We start from the raw sequence: 23,593 nt of genomic DNA, 5'->3' as shown, positions 1-23,593 counted from the left end.
GGCCTCCCCATATCTCCCAGCTCTCCTGGCGCTGTGGCTCTCGAACTTCATCGTGCATCTGGGTGATCTGCAGGCCTCATCCAAACACACTGAGCTTCCCGCCAGATCTGTTGGGTCAGCAGACCTGGGGCGGGGCAGGAGGTTTTACATCATTAACAAGTTTCCCAGGTGATGCTGCTGCCGCCCATCTACAGAATCATACTCTGAGGGTCATTGATTTGGGGCATCACACCCTCTGGCTTCCCCAGCCCTTCCACCTGCAGCAAATGTCTCCCCACTGACGTGGAGGGTTTTCAGTGGCTCTCATCATTCTGGGGATAGTCTGACCTGCATTTCAGTGTGTCTCCTCTAATTCTTTGAGTGGACAGATGGACAGTGAAAAGGCGGAGGAAATTAGGAATAAAAAGATAGCTGAGAAGACTTCCCTGGTGGTCTGGTGGTTAAGAATCTGCCTTCCAATGTAGGGGACTTGGGTTCCATTCCTGGTCGGGGAACTAAGACAGGCTAAGATACAGCCAAGTAAATAAATATTAAAAAAAAAAAAAAAAAAGATAGCTGAGTCAGTATTTAAACCATGGTCAATCTGATGACAAAAGTCTATCTGCTAACCACTCTGCTGTGTACATCTGGAATCCTTTTAATAAAGAACCTGTTTCAGGTTAAGACACTGGCTATTGCCCTGGCTCTTTCTGACAGTATGTTGAGGGTATTTCAAACAAGATGATTTAGTTAAAACACTTAAGGTCTGACAGAGAACAGACATTTAAGACATGTACCTAGAAGTACATCCTATAGCACAGAGATTAGAAGCACAGGCTCTAGATCAGAATGCCTGGGTTTGAATACCATCTCTGCCACTTATTAGCACTCTGGGCAAGTTACTTAAGCTAACTCAGTCTCCTCATCTGTAGAATGGGAAGAATCCTAGTAGTACTTCCAAGCTTAGAATTGAGATCAACTGAATTCTTGTCTGTAAAGTACTTAGGACAGTATTATCGCTCCTGGTTCAATGCTTTTGTGTAAACTAAAATGCAGTGTAAATAAAAATGCAATGTAAAGAGCAGGTTAGGCATGGGGCAAATTCAAGTTTTGCTTTTTGGAACTTTCTGAAATTTTTTTCCTGAATATTTTCTATTGGTGGTTAGAGCAACCTGCAGGTCCAGAGCTCCTGGAGCTTGTCCAGACTCTGTAATTGTACTGGGTGATGTCCTATGCCCTCATCTACCCCTGAAAGCAGGGACCGCATGTTAGGTACTTTTAGTCCCCTTTCCTGGGGCAGGACCCCCTACTGTAGTGGCCTGGTAAATAGTTGTTGGTTTGCTAAATGTCTTTTGGGATTTGTGGGTTTGGTTTCTTCTCTAGCTGATGCTGCCCAACCTCCTGGGTATTGTGTCTGTGGGGCTCAGGGTCACCCTGGAAAGTGGAGTGCTGGTCAAGGCACCCTGACCAGCCTTGAGGTCAAGAATAAAGGGCTTAGTGAAGGCAACTCCTATAGGCCTGGCCCTCAGAGGGGTTATTGTGAACATTTTACCGGAAGTCTGGATGAATGGGAGCTGGTGTCACACTTCCCGGATTCAAATCTTGGCTAAAAATGACTCCTTAGTGAATTGGAATAAACTGCCTCACTTTTTTCATCTGTTAAATGGGGATAAACGTAGCAGTTACTTCACAGGATGCTTTTGTGGATTAGGTGAGTTACACTGGACTTTAAAGCATTGCTTCCCTGGTGGCTCAGAGGTTAAAGTGTCTGCCTGCAATGTGGGAGACCTGGGTTTGATCCCTGGCTCGGGAAGATCCCCTGGAGAAGGAAATGGCAACCCACTCCAGTATTCTTGCCTGGAGAATCCCATAGACGGAGGAGCCTGGTGGGCTACAGTCCACGGGGTTGCAAAGAGTCGGACAGGACTGAGTGACTTCGCTTCTTTAAAGCATTAGGACAGGGCCTGGCCTGTGCTATATGTCCAATCCGTGTTGGTTGGTAGCCACAGAGAGTGGGTGTTACCTGTGGTCCTGACAGCATCAATCCCATCTGTTAAGTCCCTGTCACTTTGCACAGAGGGATAAGCATGTGAGTGAAGACTGTCGTGGCTTGGCTGCTCACGTCTTGGTTTCATTTATTACAGGAACCCATCAGTTTTATTTTTCTTAGGTAGCCAGTCTTCCCAAATCCCAAGGGCCCTGGTGGAATTGTCATTTGAACTGATGTGTCAGATGCATTTAGACGTCGGATGGGTTTCTTCTTATCTTGAAGCTGATACATTTTTTATAAATCATCAGCTCCAGTGTCCTTTCAAGCTACAGAGATGATATGCTTTTTGTGTTAAGCTGCAGAATGACTTTACCCCCCATTCACAGTGGAGCACTGACTTCCCGAGCTCTGTAAATGGGTTCAACATACGTATTATTGGAGCAACAAGGTGAAGCTTTCACTGGAGCTTATATGATTCTTTGGAACTCTGTGTTATAAGACTTTACATTGATATTTCAGGTATTCCTAACAGTGTCTAAGCAGTAAGCATGACATACATCCACATAATATAGACCTGTGAGCCTTTTCTTCCTTTACCTTCAAATGTTTAAATTTTTATTGGAATATAGTTGATTTACAATGTTATGTTCATTTTTTCATTTTAGAAAATGATAAGTGAACCCTGGTGTGCTGCAGTCCATGGGATTGCAAAAAATCAGACACAACTGAGCGACTGAACAACAAAAAAAAGTGTCATTTTAGAAAACTTACACAAATAATTTTTTCAGTCACATATAATTCTACCACCCAGAGCTAACCACTGTTAATAACCTCTTTTTTTCTGTGTGTGTGTGTAAATATTGCTTTTACAGAATGTGATCAGGCCAATGGGTAACACAACATCTGTACCTTTTTAAAGCTGTAGGAGGTTGTTGATGTAGGTATGTTTTTGAACATGCTGCAATTTGGCTATAGTTGCACACAATGACCATTAATCTAACTTTATAAAAATAAAGGAGTTTCTGAAATAAAAAGTAGGTCAGGCTGAACATACTATTTAATATTTTGTTGTCATTTAGTTGCTCAGTCGTGTTCGACTCTCTGCGACCCTGTGGACTGCAGCACACCAGGCTTCTTGGTTCTTCACCATTTCCTGGAGTCTACTCAATCTCATGTCCATCGGATGCCACCCAACCATCTCATGCACTGTCACCCCCTTCTCCTTTTGCCTTCAGTCTTTCCCAGAATCAGGGTCTTTCCCAGTGAGTCAGCTCTTTGCATCAGGTGCCCAAAGTACTGGAGTTTCAGCTTCAGCCCTTCCAATGTATATTCGGGGTTGATTTCCTTCAAGATTGACTGGTTTGAGCTCCTTGCTGTCCAAGGGATTCTCAACAGTCTTCTCTAGCACTACAGTTCAAAAGCATTAATTCTTCAGCGCTCAGCCTTCTTTATGGTCCAACTTTCACATCCATACATGACTAGTGGAAAAACCATAGCTTTAACTATATGGCATTTCTTCATGCTATAAATATTTTTCTGCACTATTAAAAAGTCTTAAGAATAACCTCCCTTTTCATTCCCTGTTAATTATAGGAAAGTTAATTTAGTAAATAACAAGAAGAAAATTTTTAAGTTCCCATAATCTAACCATTCAGAGGTAGCTATCAGTAGTTGGGCGTATGTCCCCTTAGACTTTGTTTTGAGTTTGTGTATTAAAAAAAAAATTTAGTATTGTTTTTGTTCATCTGCTTTTCTTTGTGTCTCGACTGTTGATCTGTGTAAACCACTGAAAATGGATGTATAGTATTCTTTTCTAAAAACTTATTGAAGTTTAGTTGATTTAGTGTTGTGTTAATTTCTGCTGTAGAGCAAAGGGACTCAGTTATACATACATATATGCATTCTTTTGCATATTCTTTTCCATTATAGTTTATCACATGATATTGGATATAGTTCCCTGCACTATAATAGGACTTTGTTGTCCATTCATTCTACAAATAATAGTTCGCATCTGCTAATTGCAAACTCCCAATCCACCCCTCTCCTACCTCCCCGGCTTGACAACCACAAGTCTGTTCTCTGAGAGTCTGTTTGCTTCATAGATATATGCCTTTGTCCTTTAAATGCCACATATAAATGTTATCATGTGACACTTGTCTTTCTCTTTCTGATTTACTTCACTTAGTATGATCATCTCTAGGTCCATCCATGTTGCTGCAAATGGCACAATTTCATTTGGATTGTTTTTATTGTTGTTGTTGAGTTGTATGAACTGTTCATATATTTTGGAAATTAAGCCCTTGTTGGTCACATTATTTGCAAATATTTTCTCCTGGTCCATAGGATGCCTTTTTGTTTTGTTTATGGTTTCCTTTGCTGTACAAAAGCTTATAAGTTTGATTAGGTCCCATCTGTTTATATTTGTTTTTATTTCTATTGCTTTGGCAGATTGACCTAAGAAAACACTGGTACAATTTATGTCTCGAAGAATGTTTTGCCTATCTATGTTCTTTTCTAGGAGTCTTATGGTGTTATGTCTTAAATATTTAAGTCTTTAAGACACAAAATGCCTGTATAGTATTTTAATTTAAGGATGTATTATAATTTAAATGTAAATTTACATTATTAACATGAAAATTATTTTAATTTTTAAAAATATTTAAACAATATTGTGGTTAATACCCTGTACCTTGATTTTGGGGCAAATCTTTCTTTCTTACAGATGAATTCCTTCAGGTAAAATTGCTGGGTCAAAAGTTTTAAACAAATTTGATATTTATTTCCAAACTGCCATCAGAAATATTGTAGCAATGAACATGTCTATTCATAATGGCTAAGAGTGCCCTTCAGCACAGAGAGAAATACTGGTGCTATCTTTCAATATTTGCCAATGAATAACCATAATTTTCTTTCCACTATTTAATTTGCATTTCTTGGTTTAATTTTTAGCATTTTAATGTTTATTGGCCATTTGATTTATGACAGTTGGATATGTATAAGTATATTCTTTCTTCAAAATCATTTATTCTGCATATATATTTCTCATCTTCTCACTTGCTCTTTTTCTTTGTAAACTTTTTGAAGTACACTTAAAAATTTGTAATAAATAATTCTTAGTTGATTATTTCTTCCTATGGCATCATATTTAAGAAATCCTTTCTCTCCTCAAGCTTGTATAAATATTAATTTCAAATTTTCTAGTTTTTTGTTTAAATCCTTGAAATACTGGAATTGTCACACATAGAGTAGGATAAGAGGGTCCAACTGTACTGTAAGTTTTTAACAGCTTGATTTGAGGTATAATTCACATACTATAAAACTTGCCCTTTTAAAGTGTATAGGCAATTTTCCTGGTGTCCAGTGGTTAAGACTCTGTGCTCCCATGGCAGGACCACAGGTTTGATCCCTGGCTGGGGAGCTAAGATGCCACATGCTGCCAAAAAATAAAAGTTTAGAAAAAGTTAAGTATACAAGTCAGTGGTTTTTAATGTATTCAGGGTTGTGAACCATCACCACTATCTAATTTTAGAACATATTCATAATTCCAAAGGGAAACTCTGCATCCCTTAGCAGTGACTTCCTATTACTGCTCCCCATCCTGGCCCTAAACAACTGCTAATTACAATACTCCCAGTCTCTTCAGATTTGCCTAATGTGGACATTTCATATAAATGGAATCATAGTATATCTGACCTTTGTGTCTAGTTTCCTTCACTTAGCATAATGTTTTCAAGATTCATCCATATCAGCATGTATCAGTATTTTATTTTCTTTAATTGCTGAATAATATTTCATTGTATGGGTATACCACACTTTATCCATTCATCAGTTGATGGACTGATGTCCAAAAACTTGAGTCTGAAAATTCAAGTTTCTGATTTTTGGCTACTATGAATAATGCTGCTCTGAACATTTGTGTACAAATCTCTGTGTGCTCAGAAGTTTTTCAATTCTTTGACCTTCCCCTCCACTCTTTTCTTTTAAATTGTTTTGTGGGATCTTCTTGGATCATGGATTGAATCTGTCTCCCACATTGGCAGGTGGATTTATTTTTACCACTGAGCCACCAGGGAAGCCCCATTTCCCCTCCACTCTTACTCCCCCTTCCCAGAGTCTTAAATATAGACTTGTGCTGGTGAGTCAGCTTTGACCACTTGGGTGAGGATGTTTCCCAGGGGTGATAGCACAATAAGATGGATATAACTGGGTTTCTGGATGACCACATGAAGCAGAGCTGCCTATGACCACCCTGGACCCCTACACCCACTTCTAGGCTATTATCAGTTGGAGGGAAAAAAATCTGTTTTGCATTTGAGTGCCTTACTGCGGGGACGGGGGGCTCTTTGTTATAGCAGCTGAACATATGTTATGCTGATTATAACAATACTTTTAATATATGCTGTATAGAGACAAATTTTTACTTAAATCTCCACTCTGTTTCATGGATCTGTCTATTCTTGTACCAAAATCACAGCTTCAATTTCAATAATTTTATGTTTAAATGGGAGAAGGATGGGAGGGGCCTATGTCTCTCTCTCAATTTCTAGAGCATTTCTTGACTTCTCTCTGGCATTCAATCTTTCAAATGAATTCAGACTCATTTTGTCAGCTTCCACCACCTCCTATTTTCCACCTCCAAAGTCATTGGGTACTTTCCAATCAAAAGTCATTTTTTGGTCTCTGAGAGTTTGCTCATTTTCTAAAGCTGTATGTCAGAATGCTAGCCTCGGCATTTTCAAGGTGTATTTGGGGTCCACCAGCCAACATCCAGGAGTCAGCTGGACGTTTAAAATATACCCAGTCCTCCATGACCGTTGAGCCCATCCACCCAGAGAGAGGGAAAGACCAGCTGTGGTCATGGCTTCCAGAGAGGCAGGGAGGACACACACACTTGAACAGTCCATGACACAAACCACAGAAACAAGCAAAATCTTACTGAGTCCAAGATGCCCACAGCTCTGGGTCTGTGTTACAGGGAGTGTCTGTGAGGTCGCAGTGGAGGAAGGTGGCATTGCTTCACACCAGTGAGATACTTTCTCCTAAAGACAGGGCGGTGCTGCAGTGTTGATTTCAAGAGAGGAAGGGGACTGTTAACTGAGTCTGATTTCCCCCTATTCAGTGGTTAGTAATATATCAATGTACAGAATTCTTAATTCAGTCATATACAGAGTAAGTGCCATCTATTGTAATGTATTCTTCCTCCACTGCTCGAAGACAGCAGAAAGCAATTCTCCTTCTGGAATGTGCAGTTGGTCCACCACTTCATTGAACCAATGTAGGATGCTCAATTTCCTTTGTAAGATGGATTTTTTTTTTTTGGCTCCCTGTTCACATTGAGGGCCCTCGACATTTGGAATCTGGATGGCATTGTTTTGGAGAGTGTGCACACCTGGAGTTCAGGAGTGTTCTCCATTTAACATACTTGCATCAGCTTAACTTTTTTTCTAAAGTTCACTTCTATATTGTACAGATATAGAACAAATTTCTCCTTATTTTTGCTATTGTTCACATCTCCATGGGTAACTTCATAGACTTGGGCAAAAGCCCCTTCTCCAAGAAGGTGATCAGCGTAGACCAGCAATGAGCCTAATTGGAATTCAGTCTTGGGCTTGATGGCTGGAAGCTTACATGTCCATTCATAAGTATTTGGATAGGAACTCACTGGTTTAGAAAGCCCAGCTAAAGTTTGAGAATCAACTCCTCATCTCAGGAATTCTCTCAACAGTGAAGTTTGGAGCGTCTACATTCCCAAGCAAGCCAGCCTGCATCGATTCAGCCTGGAGCCCAGCGCTGGCTTCTGACGGATCCTCTGCAATGGCAAAGTCAGGGGTTGCCACTCTGCCTTGCTGGTCAGCATGGCTGCAGCAAGCTGGCCCAGACGGAGCAAGGACGCAGAAGGGACATCTGTGGGGCACACTAAGTCTCGACTTATCTCTTCAATTGGACTGAACTTTCTCTTTCAAGGGTTCCACCTTGTTTCTTTTGAAAGAATCCAAAGCCACATGGGTGTGCTGGTGTGCTACCATATTTTCTTTATCTTCCAGTGGGTGCATGGAGTCCACGGGAAGCCTGTGGAAGGGCATAGATGCGAGCTGCATGGCGAACCTAAAGTCTCCTGGGCTCTTGGGGCTGGGTGCCAGGCTTTTGTTGCAGTGGACACCCCCCACAGCTGAATCATCCAGAAACTCATCAGTGTGAGGCACTTCATTTGGTTTTGTAGGAAACCAGCTCATGGAATGTTCTCCAAAGGTCCTGGCTCCTGCAAGTTTATTTTTTGGCTGTGGTAATCCATACTTTTCTTTGTTTCATCTTCAAATACAGGAAAAGCAGATGACAAAGAAGAGATGATCTTACTGACTCCCCAAGCCCCAGAAGATGTTACATTTTTTTGAAACTTGGTTTCAAACGCATCTTCATTTTGACCTAGAGATGGCCATTCCTCTTTGTCATCAGAAATATCAGGAACTGTAGGAGCCTGAAACATATTCACGATGAAACCAAGAGCTTACTTTGTGTGCACGGTGGGTGATGGCTACACTTTGGATGGTGTTGCCTGAATGAGTGCCAGTGATATGTTTGGAGTTGTGTGAAAGGAACTTGTGTTAATAACTTCTGTGTTTCACACCCTCCTTTGACCTCTGCTCCACTGTGTAGCCTGAATTCATGAGTACTTTTGTTCACACACCTGGCATCTTTGCTGACCCCTGAAAACATGGCGTCCATCACTGGCTGGCCTGCCAAAGGAGCCAGGCAAGCTACACTCTGGTTGATGGCTGGGAACAACAGAGCAGTGGTGACAGCACTTGCCATGAGAGGAATAGAAGTTGCCTCTCTGGGTTTCTTGTCCACATTCTTCGAGGTCTGCTGAGGGATGGCTGGAAGACTCAGAGCTCTTAGTTCCTGCTGGGAGTCTGTGTGTGGCCCCAGACATGCTGGACTGACTTCAGACATCCCCTGGGAAGAGGGAAGGTTCTCATGAGACATCTCTGCTACTTGGTGTAACTTCTTATGAAGCTCATCCATTTTCTGTTTTAATAGTTGTTCATCAAAAGCATTTGCTTCTTTCCTTTTCATATAATGTCTCTCTTCATTTACCCATTGTTCATGCTTTCTCCATAGATTGTATTTCTGGGCTCTCAGCTCTTTGAAAGAAAACTCCAATTCTCGGCGAATAAGCTTCTCCTTGCAAAACATGACAAACTGCTGAACATAAGCTTTGTCATAAGCTTAGATGGGTGTGCAGAATATCCTGATTTAGAAATCATGATCACCCTTTGTTCCATGTTCGACCCTTTATCACCAGCTGCAGGTGTTTCTCCAGAAAGTTGTGGACTCTGATTCTTAGAAATGCAGGCTATTTCCTGGATTTGATTTTGAGTTACCTTTGATTTAAAATCTGAGCATCAAGCAGAGGTTCTGAGGTTCTTGCTGGAGTTGGCAAATGGTTTCAGTGAGGTGTGTCTGAAACATCCTGTACTGTTGTTGCAGTAGCTCCCTAGGTTTGACAGAGGAGCTGACCAGGTTCTGCTCCCCTGGTTGTACAGAAACTCAAAAACTGGTGATGGTCACTATTGCACTCGGCAAATTTTAAACAATAATTGATGAACCTTGGGTCATTGTGATATCACTTCTTATCTAAAAATTCCTTCATTAGATGCTCTGATGAATTTGTTCACAACAAACTGTGGAAAATTCTTCAAGAGATGGGAATACCAGAGCACCTGACCTGCCTCCTGAGAAATCTGTACGCAGGTCAAGAAGCAACAGTTAGAACTGGACATGGAACAACAGATGGGTTCCAAATCAGGAAAGGAGTATGTCAGGCTGTATATTGTCACCCTGCTTATTTTAACTTATATGCAAAGTACATCATGAGAAATGCTGGACTGGATGAAGCACAAGCTGGAATCAAGATTGCTGGGAAAAATATCAGTACCTCAGGTATACAGATAACACCATACTTATGGCAGAAAGTGAAGGAGAACTAAAGAGCCTCTTGATGAAGGTGAAAGAGGAGAGTGAAAAAGTTGGCTTAAAACTCAACATTAGGAAAACTAAGACCATGGCATCTGGTCCCATCATTTCATAGCAAATAGATGGGGAAACAATGGAAACAGTGACAGACTTTATTATTTTGGGGTTCCAAAATCACTGCAGTTGGTGATTGCAGCCATGAAATTAAAAGACACTTACTCCTTGGAAGGAAAGTTATGACCAACCTAGACAGCATATTAAAAAGCAGAGACATTACTTTGCCAACAAAGGTCCATCTAGTCAAGGCTATGGTTTTTCCAGTAGTCTTGTATGGATGTCAGAGTTGGACTGTAAAGAAAGCTGAGTGCCGAAGAATTGATGCTTTTGAACTGTGATGTTGGAGAAGACTCTTGAGAGTCCCTTGGACTGCAAGGAGATCCAACCAGTTCATCCTAAAGGAGATCAGTCCTGGGTGTTCATTGGAAGGACTGATGTTGAAGCTGAAACTCCAATACTTTGGCTACCTCATGCAAAGAGCTGACTCATTGGAAAAAACCCTGATGCTGGGAAAAGATTGAGGGCAGGAGGAGAAGGAGATGACAGAGGATTAGATGGTTGGATGGCATCACCAACACAATGGACATGGGTTTGGGTGAACTCCGGGAGTTGGTGATGGACAGGGAGAACTGGCGTGCTGCAGTTCATGGGGTTGCAAAGAGTCAGACATGACTGAGCAACTGAACTGAACTGACAGCATATTAAAAAGCAGAGACATTACTTTGCTAACAAAGGTCTGTCTAGTCAAGGTTATGGTTTTTCCAGTAGTCATGTGGATGCAAGAGTTGGACTATAAAGAAAGCTGAGCACTGAAGAATTGATGCTTTCGAACTCTGGTGTTGGAGAAGACTCTTGAGAGTCCCTTGGACTGCAAGGAGATCCAACCAGTCAATCCTAAAGGAAATTGGTCCTGAGTACTCATCGGAAGGACTGAAGCTGAAGCTCCAATACTTTGGCCACCTGATGCAAAGAATTGACTCATTTGAAAAGACCCTGATGCAAAGAATTGACTCATTTGAAAAGACCCTGATGCTGGGAAAGATTGAAGGTGGGAGGAGAATGGTTGGATAAGATGGTTGGACGGCATCACTGACTCAGTGGACATGAGTTTGAGTAAACTTCAGGAATTGGTGATGGACTGGGAGGCTTGGCATGCTGCAGTCCATGGGGTCTGAAAGAGTCAGACATGACTGAGCAACTGAACTGAAGTATTCTTTATTCTCAGGAAAATTCTCTTCTACTCATCGCATGTAACTTTCCCATTAACCAAGTGGGTCATCGCCCTTGTAGCTCTGCATATGGGCTTCAAACATTTGAAAAACATTTTCCGGGTTATCCATGGTGAAAGGACCCAGGCCAGCAGCAGTTTCAACTGCTCAGCTTCATTTTTGAAATGTGTTTTAAAGGAATTGGCTGAAGTAGCTTAGTTTCAAAGTTTAAGTTTAAAATGTCCTTCAGTTTCTCAGCATTAACAGGTAAAAATGGCAAAAAAAAAAAAAAAAAGTAAAACAATTAAAAGGCACATAAGTATTGAGTCTATTTGGAACATCAGTATGAAAGCACAGAATGCTGTGGATTATCCCACAAGGGCTCCATTTCTTTATTGTTCTTCAGCTTTCCCATTATGACTCATTTTACATTCTTTTAATTTCACCGGTAACAAAATAGAAATAATACATGCATGCATATAATATGTATTTTGGGAGGGATGACCAATATCATACGTTCAGAGGTTACAAAAACGCAAATGGAGTTGGTTTGTGAAAATTCAAAGCTTTGTTCCGAATCATTAGTTACCGGATTCTCCTGGGCAGCACCCACAACTCCAGCAGAGTTATGGACACTTATGAAGTGTCAACATAGGGACAGAAAGTCCACATGACTGAAGGCTATGGGACACAGAAGAGGGAGAGGGAAGTGTGTGTCCTAGTCCACCTCTGCTGGAGAGGATGAGAAGTGGGGGTCCTGAAAACATGTTTTCCCCAAGGACTGAAATCTACGTGGCCTTAAAGATCCCTGTGACATCATGATGCTTAGATTCCAGAGGGAAAACAGATAATAAACATAAGTAAACAAGACAATCTCAGAGCATGGTAAGTTACCCAAAGGGACTGAAAGACTGTGACTTGATGGGGACTGGGGACTTCTCGTGAGCTGACAGACCCCTCTGTTATGATGGAGTTTAGTTCAGACTTGAGTTATGTGGAATGAATGGGGCTTCAAATCTTGATCAACTCTAGCTTGGGAGAAAGCTGCTCAGTTTAAGTTCCCTCTTCTTGTTCTGGAACTCGGGAGCTCAACAGAGTTTATGCTCTGGTGTTCCTTGGGGCTCACGGCTGTGCTCCCAGCCCCCAGCACTGTACCAGGCAGACCCTAAGTGTTCAGCGACCACTCACTGAAAGAAGAAACGGGGTACCATGCGCACCTGAACTTGTCTGTCATCTTTTCCCAAACTGCCCCTCCCCCCACGTTTCCAATCTCACGGTTCCGAGCGGGAGACTTGGGTGTTGTCTTCCACACCTCCTCCCTCCTCCCCAAGGCTGCACTCCCTCCTCCAGCTGAGCTAGTGCATCACTGAGTCCTCTTGGTCCTCCTGTGCTTTAGCATGTGGGGCTTGGTCCTCTGGGGTCCTCTATCCATCCTTGGTTGTTCCCACTGTTTCTTAATGGGACTCCCTGCTCCTGACGTGCCCCTCCCCTCCCCTCAACATTCCAGACTTTAGCCAGACCCATCAAGGGTGCCTGTAACTCTGATCAGACCTCTTATTCAGAATCCTTCAGTGGCCCCCCACAGCCGCCCCATTTTGTGGGATGGTCCCAGGCTGACAGGCTGCCCCAGCTCCAGCCCTCACCCCTTGCTTCCCAACCCTGGCTGTGCTAAATCAACACAGCACCTACCGACAACAAGTGTTCAGTAAGTGCTTGGGTAGGACTTGGAGGACAGGACTGGGAAGTGAGTCAGCCGCCATCCACCTATACTTAGTTTTAAGGGTGGGCCTGTAGGAGGGAGACAACTGAGGCAGGTGTGTGAGCTCTTATTCTACAGAAATGCAAGCGGTGTCCCTTCTGGTGGTGACACTCGACCCCCTTCCCTCACTGGATGAGAAAGCTCTTCAGGGTGTCAACCAGGAGAACTAGAGAGCACAGATCTTCACCAGGAGGTGGGAACAAAGGTGTCCCGGGGCCAAATCACATGACATAGCAATAATTAAAAAAAAAAAATACAAGTAATTCCCTGGCAAAAGGGCCACGTGTGTGGGGGGCAGGGGAGCGGTTACAGCATGAGGGGCAGGTAGGGGCCACACCCTCAGCTTCCAAGGGTACATGGAGGGTTCATGAAGAATCGGTTGGCAGGAGTTTCGATTTCCTTTCTTTCCAAGCAGTTCACCCTCGTCACCTTCATTCCTGCAATCCAACGGCTTTCTTACCCTCCTCCCAGCTGTAGACTAGCCCACCACCCCCATCCCCTCAAACGAGGGCCCAAGAACTGGATCCTGAACCAAAGCCTGGACAGAGCTGACAGACCCTCCCGGGGGGGCCTTTGGAGGCAGGAGGGGGCAAGTGCCTGTGAAGAGTAGCGCCCTTCTGTGTTCAGAGAGGAGAATAAAAGCAATTAGGTTTGAACAGCCACTTTGCATTAGAGGAGATTGACTTGTCCTTCTGATGTGTTGTTTCCATAGAAGCGGGGCTTAACCTTTTAAGTGAAGATTATGAAGGCACCTAATTCATTTAAAATTAGGCTTCAAGCATATCAGTACTTACTGCTCAAGTGTTACTGTAGGCCTTGCCATTGATCTGATTGCCAGGCAGAGCCTGTGACTTGAGATGCTCCAAGACGCTCTTTCTGGTGGCAATCTGGTCCGTGCGTTTATTTTTAAAAATTAACTTAGTAAAGAGACGATAAAACTTTCACATAAGATCACCAGAGTATTAATAAATACCTTTTAATTAATGGCTTGCATTGGCTCCTCTTCATAAATGCGGGAGGGCTGGCGCACAGGCACGAGACAGGCGAGTTCAATTAAAGTAATTTATTGTTTTCTTCCAGAACAGACATAAAGGGCGTCTTGGGACTTGATATCACAACACATGTTATACACCATTTTCACAACTAGCCTTGCGTGGAATTTTTTTTTAAAAGAACATAGTAATCTTAAAAAAATCTAAATATTTACATATTAATAAAACATATATACAGAAGATTGAGACATGATCCATAGGTATGGAATAATAATTTTTTTTTTTGCTAAGAAAGCCTATAAAAAGGATTTCTGAGTAGAGTCTGAACAGTAGTCACAGTTAAGTAAACACAAATACAGTTTTAATTTACAAAAATGATTTGCTGTTGCAGTTTTACAACACATATTTCCAATTTGTGAATCCATTGCACATATCTGTGAGCTGAACAATCCCCACCCCCCTCTCAAGTAGTGAAAAATTCAAGCTCTCGCCCAGTCTTGGCAGGAAGTGCTTTGAAGTTTCATGGTGTATATTTAATAGATTCCACAGCCGTAAGGTAAATGTTTCTACCTTTATTCCCAACCTATTCATCGTATTCATAGTATTGTAACAGAGGTGAAAGGTCACTAATTAATCTTTTCAATTCCCTTAAGACTTCCTTCTGAGAGGCAGAAGACAAATTTTAAAACACGCTTTGCAGAAAAACAAAAGCTTGGGTTCACAGTACTTCATTAGACTCTGTGAAGAACAGAAGGGTGGGTTTTAGGGGAAGGGGTTACTAACTGGCCTGAAATCGAAAAGGCTGACTAAACGTGATGGAAACCATGTCTCTGAACCGTCCTGGAGGCTCCAAAAAGAAGACAAAAGACACACACGTATGAGATGCAGGACACCTAGACCAGCTTTGTCACTTCACAGGGACGCCTCCCATAGCCTTGGGTTAACTAGCTGGTCTTCAGTGGATTCCAGAATCCTCCTGGAGCTCTCCTCCTGGCTCAAGGTCAACTGCCCTGTGTCACACATATGGCACAAGTACCTTGGATGGGGTAGGAAGGAATTGAGGCTCCTGGTTTCGCTAGCCCGTTGACGTGTTGTTGCCCAGCCCAGGATGGCCCTAGCCCTCACTCCTCAGCTGCCTTACCGCAAAACGAGGGGGTGGGACTGAGGGCCTGAGCTATAACTCTGAGCCCTAACACTCTCTGCTTTGATCGAATAAGTGTTCGGGACATGTGTTAAATGACAGTGTAGCATACCCCCTCCCCAAGGTTTGGTATTTCTACTGTCCAAGTTCCTTTGAAGCCAACTTTTGGCCTTTGGGTCAAGTGTCAAAGGTTCACGGTAATTTGCTTTCTACAGTAAATGAGGTGTAAAAGTAATGCTTCTAAACAAACAGGTTATTTTAAATTCACCATCTCAACTAGAGAAAGGAATCTGGAGATAAATATCTCTGTAAAACAAATACCCACATGCCAAAATACTTCTTGGAAATGAACCCACATTTTCATTTGTTGGTTTTATGTCAAGTGGAGAGCACGTGTACTAGAACCGAATGAGGTGTGAAGGGTAAGTACATTTGTGGCCAGTTGCCACATGATGCCACAACCCTGGACCACTCAGTTAGAGCCATCTGTTAAAACAGTTGTTGGGTATCATGTGGAAGGCTGCTTACTCTGAGTTTCTCACCTTTCAATTAGGTATTTTGTCACTGTGTTGACACAACCTACGTGAAAGGTTTTTCTTTCCTGACAATTCATGTATCATTTGCACTTATCAGGGACATGATATTTTGGGGGGAAATGATGTCACAAATGATTTCATCTAATATGTTAGAGTCACCCTGTCTCCCCAAACAAGTTTTCCATCTTCAAGGCTGATGACAGTTTTAATTAATCTTGGCTTTCACCAATGCTCCTTCAGTCCTGAAAGGGCCACTCTCCTTTATAAAATGCATTGAAGCAATTTATGTTAAAATGTGTGCTTCCAAACTCTCTACCATATTCACATTGAAAAAAAAAAAAAGAAAACTGCTCCTTTTTGATGGACCACGAACCAACGGAATGATATGTTAGACATCAAAATGCTGACAGTTCAACTCTAAAGATGATTTTTTAAAAATCTTAGACCAAACTGGAGGCTTGATTATTGCATATGACAAAGAAAGAATATGAAAACTCTTCAAACATGACGGGTCAGCTCCACGGAATGCCCACGCCCTGCAATGACCTGAAATGCTAGTAGATCTTTGAGGAGATTCAAGTGGAAGAGCTGTGTGTACTAAGGAGCAGGGTCACTAAAGGAAAGTCTAGGCAGTGAAAGCTGTCCCTGTGTCTTCCGGTTTTTCTCTCCTGGTGTCAAGTATATGACCTACAACAGAGACAAGAGCGTGAAGGGGGTCCCTTCTCTAGGGAGGGCTTGTATGCTCTTCCATGACACAGCCAGATGTAGGACCTCTTGGGGAGGCATCTGTGTCTTATCTCTAAATCACTATTTCTTAACCAAGGCTTTAGGTGTGCCAGATGAGCAATTTTAGGCCATTAAAAATCTGCAATAATGATTTTTTACAGGAAAATCCATGAATGTGTGTTACTTCTAGAGGATGTTCGCGTCTATTATCCAGCAATAGAAAATGGCTAAATAAAATATGATTTACCTGTAAAACAGAATATTGTGCAGCTATTAAAAGAATGTGTATGGAGATTTGTAATAAAATGGAAAATTCTTGTTAGGTGGTCAACCAAAACAGAATAAAACCTTAGGGAACCAACTGGATGGATCTGACCTCCAGCATATAAATTTTAAAAAAATACAGAGAAAAGGCTGGGGAAAAAACACCCAATAATAATGACTATGTCTGGGTGGCAAAAGTAATTAACATTTTCTTCGTTACACTTTTCTGTATTAATTTCTAAAAGTATGTAAATGGATGCCAAATGATGACCCCCAAATCTAAGCCTAGGTGCACTCTGCACTAACCTATTTCAAATTCAGAAGTCTCCCAACTCAGTGCTGATTCCTGGCCTTGCTCAAAAATGCTTACTGTAAGGGTTGAGGGAAGAGAAATTAAGAAAATGTTTTTCCACTATAAAATCTGTATCCATTTTGTTAAAACTAGACAAACAGAAGGTTGCTTAAGTGTGATGGATTGAGATCAATGTCATCTGACGCTTGACTGTAAACTTGGCCTGGTCGGTTCTGGTTCACAGAAACACTTGGGGAGTTATACCCCTGCCCCAGCCCTCCTCAACACACATGAATTTGGAAGGAGCAAAAAGACCTTAACTGGATAATAAAGGCATTGTTAAATCTTTAAAAAAAGACCAACTGTGGCTGGCTCAGATAGACCAGATGACCAGATGAGGACGATCTGGCCAGTGAGTCTCAGATCTAGGAAGGAAGCTGCACGTATGGGACGGTCTCAGGCGGTCTCATTAGGAGACTCGTAAGAAGAGAGCATGCGGTGGTGGCGCTGTGTTCAGAGAAGCCCCAGGATATGAGTTTAGGTTAGAGGCTCTGGGGAGACATGCTAGTCTAATCAAGATCATTTAATTCCACAACTGCAAGATTCGGGCACCAATCCGTGACTTCTTTTCCCTTTTTCGAGGTGATTAAGCGGTATTATTTCTCATGCTGTCTAGTGATTTGTATCAAATCTCTAGCAGGCGTCTAGTGAAAAGACCTGCCGGGGGTGTCCTACAACTGCCCTCACTGGGACCTCACAGCCTCGGAATCTGAGGACAAACCTGAGAGCTGAACTGTAGCAGACTTCAGGCCGGCTTACGACGGGGCGACACTGAAATGGAATCCTACAGGGATTAGTACATCCATCAATTCTTAGGATCTCTAGGAAACATGCAGAGAAAGTTTAAGAAAGCTACGCAGTGGACCGGCTGGGAGTTGAGAGGCCTGGGCTCCGGCCAGGCCACCAACCAGCTGTGAGACCTTGAGAAAGTCATTTAGTGTTTCTGGGCCTCAGGCTTTTTTACCTGTAAAATAAAAGGACTGGATAAAAACGAGGAACAGGACTAGATGATCTCTAACGTTCCTTTTTTCTCAGAGTCCTTGAAAGTGTTTTCAGTTCCATGAGGCAGTTCTACCATCCCGGGTTCAATTTTTTCATCTAAAACATCTCTCTGCCTCCATCTTCAGATGGGAAAATGCAAAGGTATTATTTCAAGGGGAGTGGTTTTCAAATAATATACTTCTTAAAAGCCCACTGTGGCAGAAGGCAGCCAGGTGGGCAGTGCAAATGCCCTGGGAACAATGGGGCTGGTTGGGGAGGAACCCTGCAAAGTATTGGGTTAGCCAAAGAGTTCATTGGGGGTTTTCCGTAAGACATCAGAAACAAAAGTTTCCAATGAACTTTTTGGCCAACAGATACAAGTAGAACAGCCAAGGGTTCCTCCAGAGGGCCTCCTGAAAGGGGACAATTTCATCATTAGTAGCAGCACTTCATGCCTCTACTGGGAGGGGGAGGTCAGAACAAGGATAATGGGAATTGTCCTGATACTCAGAGAAGGACAGGAACAATAGAGATCATGCATTTCAGTTCTCTTCCTTCATAAATATGGACACATAGCCAAACTAGAAGAGAAACCACTTTTCTGGCATTTCTGTAATGACTCTATCCAGTGAGACCTTGATAGAAGGAGGTTGCTGTTGGCCTCCGCAGTTTATTTCATTTATCTATCCATCTGTCTGTTGCTTAGTTACTCGGTGATAGAGAAAGCACCTTCTCACTTGTGTGGCTGTGCCTACTCTGAGTTCACTAATGTGTGTCTGTGCACCTTGAAGTCAGGGTGAGTGCTGCCTGTGTACACGTGGCCTCGCAGAGTTCCTACACATGCCTTTCATAGTCGCTGGCTTTACCATGTCAAAGGGAGAGAGAACATTGAGCTAAGCTTGTTCACTGACAGGGTTTTTGTCGGGGGAGGTGCAGGGTAGGGGGTGTCTGGGTTTGGTTGTTAGAGGCTCTTCAGGTATTTCGAGAGCAGTCAAAACAATCTTGAGACCAACTGAGGGATAAACTCTGTCACGTGACTCACTGGACACCTGTCCCTCGGGCTCTCAGGTGAGAACTGAGGCACAGGCAGAGTCCAAGGTTGGAAGGATTACTGGAGAGTTAAATAATGAAGTTTGAAGGAAGTCTGCAGCTTATCCCTGCTGCAGATGCAACAGTGAGATGCTATATTCAGCTGATCCGGTTACAGTGTTAGCCACCCGGCTAGATGGATCAGCTTATTCATTCACTCAAAGCACAGTATTCAAAGGGTGCCCATTATAGGGAGAGTGGTGATACTGCCCCTCAAAGCCTTTTGGGGGAAGGAGGGAGAAGCCAGAACAGACAGGAGTCCCATCATAAAACAGATGATCCCTAATCTAAACAGAAATATCATTTTATGTTAAAATAGATATCTTTTTAATGTCCCAAGGTTTGGGGAGGCAAAATGTGACACTAAATTTTTAGGACTTGCTGTTCTGAGGTTTACAAGAAGATGAAACAGAATGTGAGAAAACGGTAGCTTTTCATATTCAATTTTCAAAATCTCCCTGAATGCAGGGCACTGAGCTCCTCTGAGGACTAAGGGCTGGGTCTCTTAATGGAAGTAGTTTGCTCAAGCATCGGCATCTCTGATGTTAAAAACATTTTCAACGCAAATATTTTCATATGCCATATTTTCCAGCAGGTGATGAAAATGGAAATGTGTTTTACCTGTTGGGGTTAGAGAAACACTGTCCAGCCGTTCATCACCGTCAACTGCCTCTGCTGGTTACAAACGCAAAACACAAATCTCATTAGTTTCAAGGCATTCATTCATTCTGCCTAATACGGTAATACAATTTAAAAACTCCAGCATACATAATAGTTTTCACCTTTCTTTTCCCTTCTCAGTTTAGGCTGGATCACATTAGAGATTTTAGGAGCATTATTTAAATGAAAAAAAATTTTAATGATATAAAATCTATTTTTGTGTATTACATTTTTTTTATATCTTATGATCCTTATTCTATCACTCATTGATGATTGCAGTTCATTTTCACTTATTTACATAGGCTTCAGTATCTACCCAGAATCTGGGGTGAATTGTTTAAACATGATTGTTGAAGGCATGGAGGTCAGTGAATTCCTATGGCAGAATTTTACTGGTCATCCCCAGAAACATTCCAGTGGGGCAGGCTTATGACAGCTTGGGAATGAAACCTTTTTTGATGGCTGGAAACTCAATCTAAAATTGACATAAAGTCATGGATAAAATCAGAAAGAATAATAAGCATTTCTTCAAAAGATTTGTCACTTCTATGCTTTAAAATGCAAAATGCTGCTCATCTATTTCAATAGCCCTTAAGAGTTTTCCAAAGGTACATCCTTTTGTCACAGAGAACCTTCCACCCAGTACAAAAAAAAGAAGGTGCCTATTTGTTTCCTGGTAAGTGATGAGCTTGTCAGTTTCCCGGACGTGCCGTGGACGGGCCAGAACATTCCACGGCTACTGGGATCACTCTGGCCTGCTCCCTCTGTCTGAAGGCTGTGGCCCTGTTGGAATTTCCTGCACGTGTGCCCAAGAGGGCAGTTGGGTGAGGGCTGCTGTGTGCAACACATCGTAATGCTGAGTTGGTGGTACACAGACTAGTGCTTTGTTCTTGTTCTGCTTGTTGTGGTTTTGCTTTTTTGGCTGCTTGACATCTTAATTCCCCCACCAGGGATGGAACCCATGCCCTCTGCAGAGGAAGTGCAGAGTCTTAACCACTGACTGCCAGGGAAGTTCCCAATCATTGTGATTTTAGACACAATCAGGGTTCAGAGATGGATGGAGACATTCAGAGATTTCCCCTCGTTTACCTCTCTACCATCCTGTCTGCAGATTGCCACACGCTGGCCAGTGAAAAACCCATCGCCCCTGTGGTGTGCTAAACCCACCACAAAGAGAAAACACCGAGACAGAGTAATCAAGACCAGTTTTGATTGGAGAAGATGATGATGTCGGTGAATGCTTAATAATGAAAAACATATCCAGATGGGACAAATGGTAAGATTAGAATTCTGTCAGTAGATTTATGGGCAAAATACAGCTGACACTAAAATGTTTCTCTCTGCATGAAAAGTTTATGGCTATTTAAAATTTTGTTCAAGTTTAACAAATTTTAAAATTTTATTTCATACTTAAAAAATAACAAGCATGTTATTTTCATATTTAGAAGACATTATTCTCTTAAAAATTATTTATTTATTTATTTGGCTGTGCTGGGTCTTAGTTTCAGCATGTGGGATCTAGTCCCCTCACCAGGGATTGAACTCAGGCCCCTTGTATTGGGAGTTTGGAGTCTTAGCCACCGGACCACTAGGGGCGTCCTGACATTATTCTCTTCTGATTGGTTTCAGTGAACTTGAATAGGAAGATGATCTTTCATTGTCTGGGATTTAAAGTTTTCTTCAGTAATAATAATAGCTCTGATAGGCATCACCATTTACTAAACGCTTACCACCTACTGAGCACTTACTATATGCACCTATCATCTAATCCTTAGCAACCCCTACAGGGTAGGTCTAACTCATGCCCATTTTAACAAATGAGGCAATGGATTCAGATAGTAAGAAATTTACCTAAGGTAATAAAACAGCTAGTGACTCTGCCAAGGACTTGACTCAGGTAATGCCTTGACTTAATCTCTTTGCTATTAATAGTCCAAATATATATAACATGCATCACTATAAGCTACATTTTTAAAACTTCAGGTTTTTTAAATTAATTTTTTAAACTGCAGTATAGCTGATTTTACAATGTTGTGCCAATCTCTGCTATATGGCAAAATAACTCAGTTATATACATATAGACATTCTTTTTTTATATTCTTTTCCATTATGGTTTATCCCAAGATATTGACTATAACTTCTGTGCTGTACAGAGCCTTATTGTTTATCTGTCCTATGTATAAAAGTTTGCATCTACTAATCCTACACCTTCCCTCCCTCACCCCACTTTCGCTTGGCAACTACAGGTCTGCTCTCTAGGTATATGAGTCTATAAAACTTCAAGTTTTAGTTCATTTTACACTTCAGTAATTTTCTCTACTTTCTATGAAATACTGCATTTCACTTAGTAATGACAAAAATCAGTTCCAGGGATGAAGTTGATCACTTTGTAATTCAGCTATCCTCACTTTTTAAAAACAGGCCTGTGCAAATATGTGCTCTGTAAGAACCAAACATACACAACCCCCACATCTGTAAAGGATTATGTATAAATTAGCAGCTGCCCGCTGCACGAACAGGGCCAAGTGTCTAGGATGAAAAACACGACTGTTACTTAAATTTAATTATAACATCTGTCTGTAACAACAAGCTCACAGTCTTTCTTCTCTGGTGACAGGCAAGTTGTGAGATTTGAGGAAGATTGAACAAGTCCAATAAAAATGTAATAGCAGCGACAGCTTTACTCTTAGATCCAACACAAAAAAAATTGCGATTTCCGTGCCGAGGAAATAATCTAATGAAAATTATTAAAAAAAAAAAATCTACACCAGGAAAGGAATCATTCCAGTTATCGAAGAAAAATTATTACATGTGATGAGAGCCCCGAATGAGTTTCTATTTGGATTTGCAGAACAAACTTTCAAGTCTGTGGGGGGCACTCCTTTTTTTCTGGAGGCTGTGAGGGCTGGCTTTAGCGGTGAGTTGATTGTTTTGCCCAGGTAGAGTGTGTACCTAATTCCAGGAACTGGGCCAAATACGATAAATCAGGTCGAAGCTGTGGAATACCTTTGAGACACTGTATTGTCACTTAGACCAAGAAGGAAACACAAAAAGAGCAAGCAATAGCATTGACCCCCGGCCCCTTAGTTCCCATCACGTGATGACAGCAACACACGTGGCTCCAGTTCCAGTTTGCTGGGGTCCCACTTCCGTGCCGCTCAGATAGAACGAAGTGGGGCAAGATTTGACAAAACTGGGAGACAGAGCCTATTTGATAGGTCACTGCAGAAGCGCTGCCATTTTCGCTCTCCTGTGGCTTCTATGTGGTCTCTATGTCACCTTCCACTTCTCAGACACTGATAGAACCTGCTAGAAGGGCAGGAGAGAACTGCCAAGGTGCCAATCACAGCTCTCTGAGCAGAGAAGCTAAAGACAGGGCCAGAAGTGAAAACGTCCTAAATCAGATTAGACAACGACCCCAGAGCAAGGCAGGCAGTTATCTGGGCAGGTGAGATGGGGGAGGGGGGTGGAGTCTGCACCCCATTCTGTACCAACAGGCATGGGAATTACTAACCCAAACTCTGAGATGGTTAAGAAGTGTGTTCCCTGGACAATCTATCTGGGGGATGTGGAGGAAGGTCCCCACTGTGTGTGTTACAGGGAAGGGAATGGAGGCCAGAGCTTAGAGTAATTGGTCTCAGCATCTGACAACAGAAAAAAACAACAAAAAAAGAGGTGTGTTTATGTATAAAATATACACAGGAGTGGGGAACAACATCAAAACGGAGCTTGTTCTTCTAGTCCAACGTCTCTGAGAACAGTGCTCTCCAGTGTACTCAGCGCAGGCCCAGTGTGCTACACCCGATGCACGTCTTCTGCCTTCGAAGGTGACTCTTCAGATTAGAACTTACCAGTCCTTTAGGGATCGGTGGGTCACTTGCTGTC

The 23,593-nt window shown here is 42.3% G+C and overlaps 1 protein-coding gene and 1 pseudogene across 6 annotated transcripts in view; both read right to left on the bottom strand.

The window, feature by feature from the left end:
* Nucleotides 1-7,382: 7,382 nt before the first annotated feature.
* Nucleotides 7,383-11,340, bottom strand: LOC113902730 (annotated as a pseudogene).
* A 2,675-nt stretch (nucleotides 11,341-14,015) lies between these two features.
* The window catches only part of BEND7 (BEN domain containing 7), an 86,934-nt gene continuing 77,356 nt past the window's right edge, over nucleotides 14,016-23,593 (bottom strand). For 3 of the 6 annotated variants that reach the window (XM_027559903.1, XM_027559908.1, XM_027559909.1), the window contains 2 exons: nucleotides 19,670-19,723; nucleotides 14,016-16,323 (listed from right to left, as the gene is read on the bottom strand). In XM_027559903.1, coding sequence (XP_027415704.1) covers nucleotides 16,262-16,323; nucleotides 19,670-19,723 — 116 coding nt within the window. In that variant the 3' untranslated portion in view covers nucleotides 14,016-16,261. Of the gene's footprint in view, nucleotides 17,943-19,669; nucleotides 19,724-23,593 lie in introns of all 6 variants that reach the window. The other 3 variants (XM_027559907.1, XM_027559905.1, XM_027559906.1) reach the window with 3 other exon arrangements.

Source organism: Bos indicus x Bos taurus, chromosome 13 (genome assembly GCF_003369695.1).
Source record: "Bos indicus x Bos taurus breed Angus x Brahman F1 hybrid chromosome 13, Bos_hybrid_MaternalHap_v2.0, whole genome shotgun sequence".
In the NCBI taxonomy this organism is placed as follows: Eukaryota; Metazoa; Chordata; class Mammalia; order Artiodactyla; family Bovidae; genus Bos; species Bos indicus x Bos taurus.
Note: the sequence above shows the minus strand (reverse complement) of the source record. Positions and strands in the feature narration are given on the sequence as shown.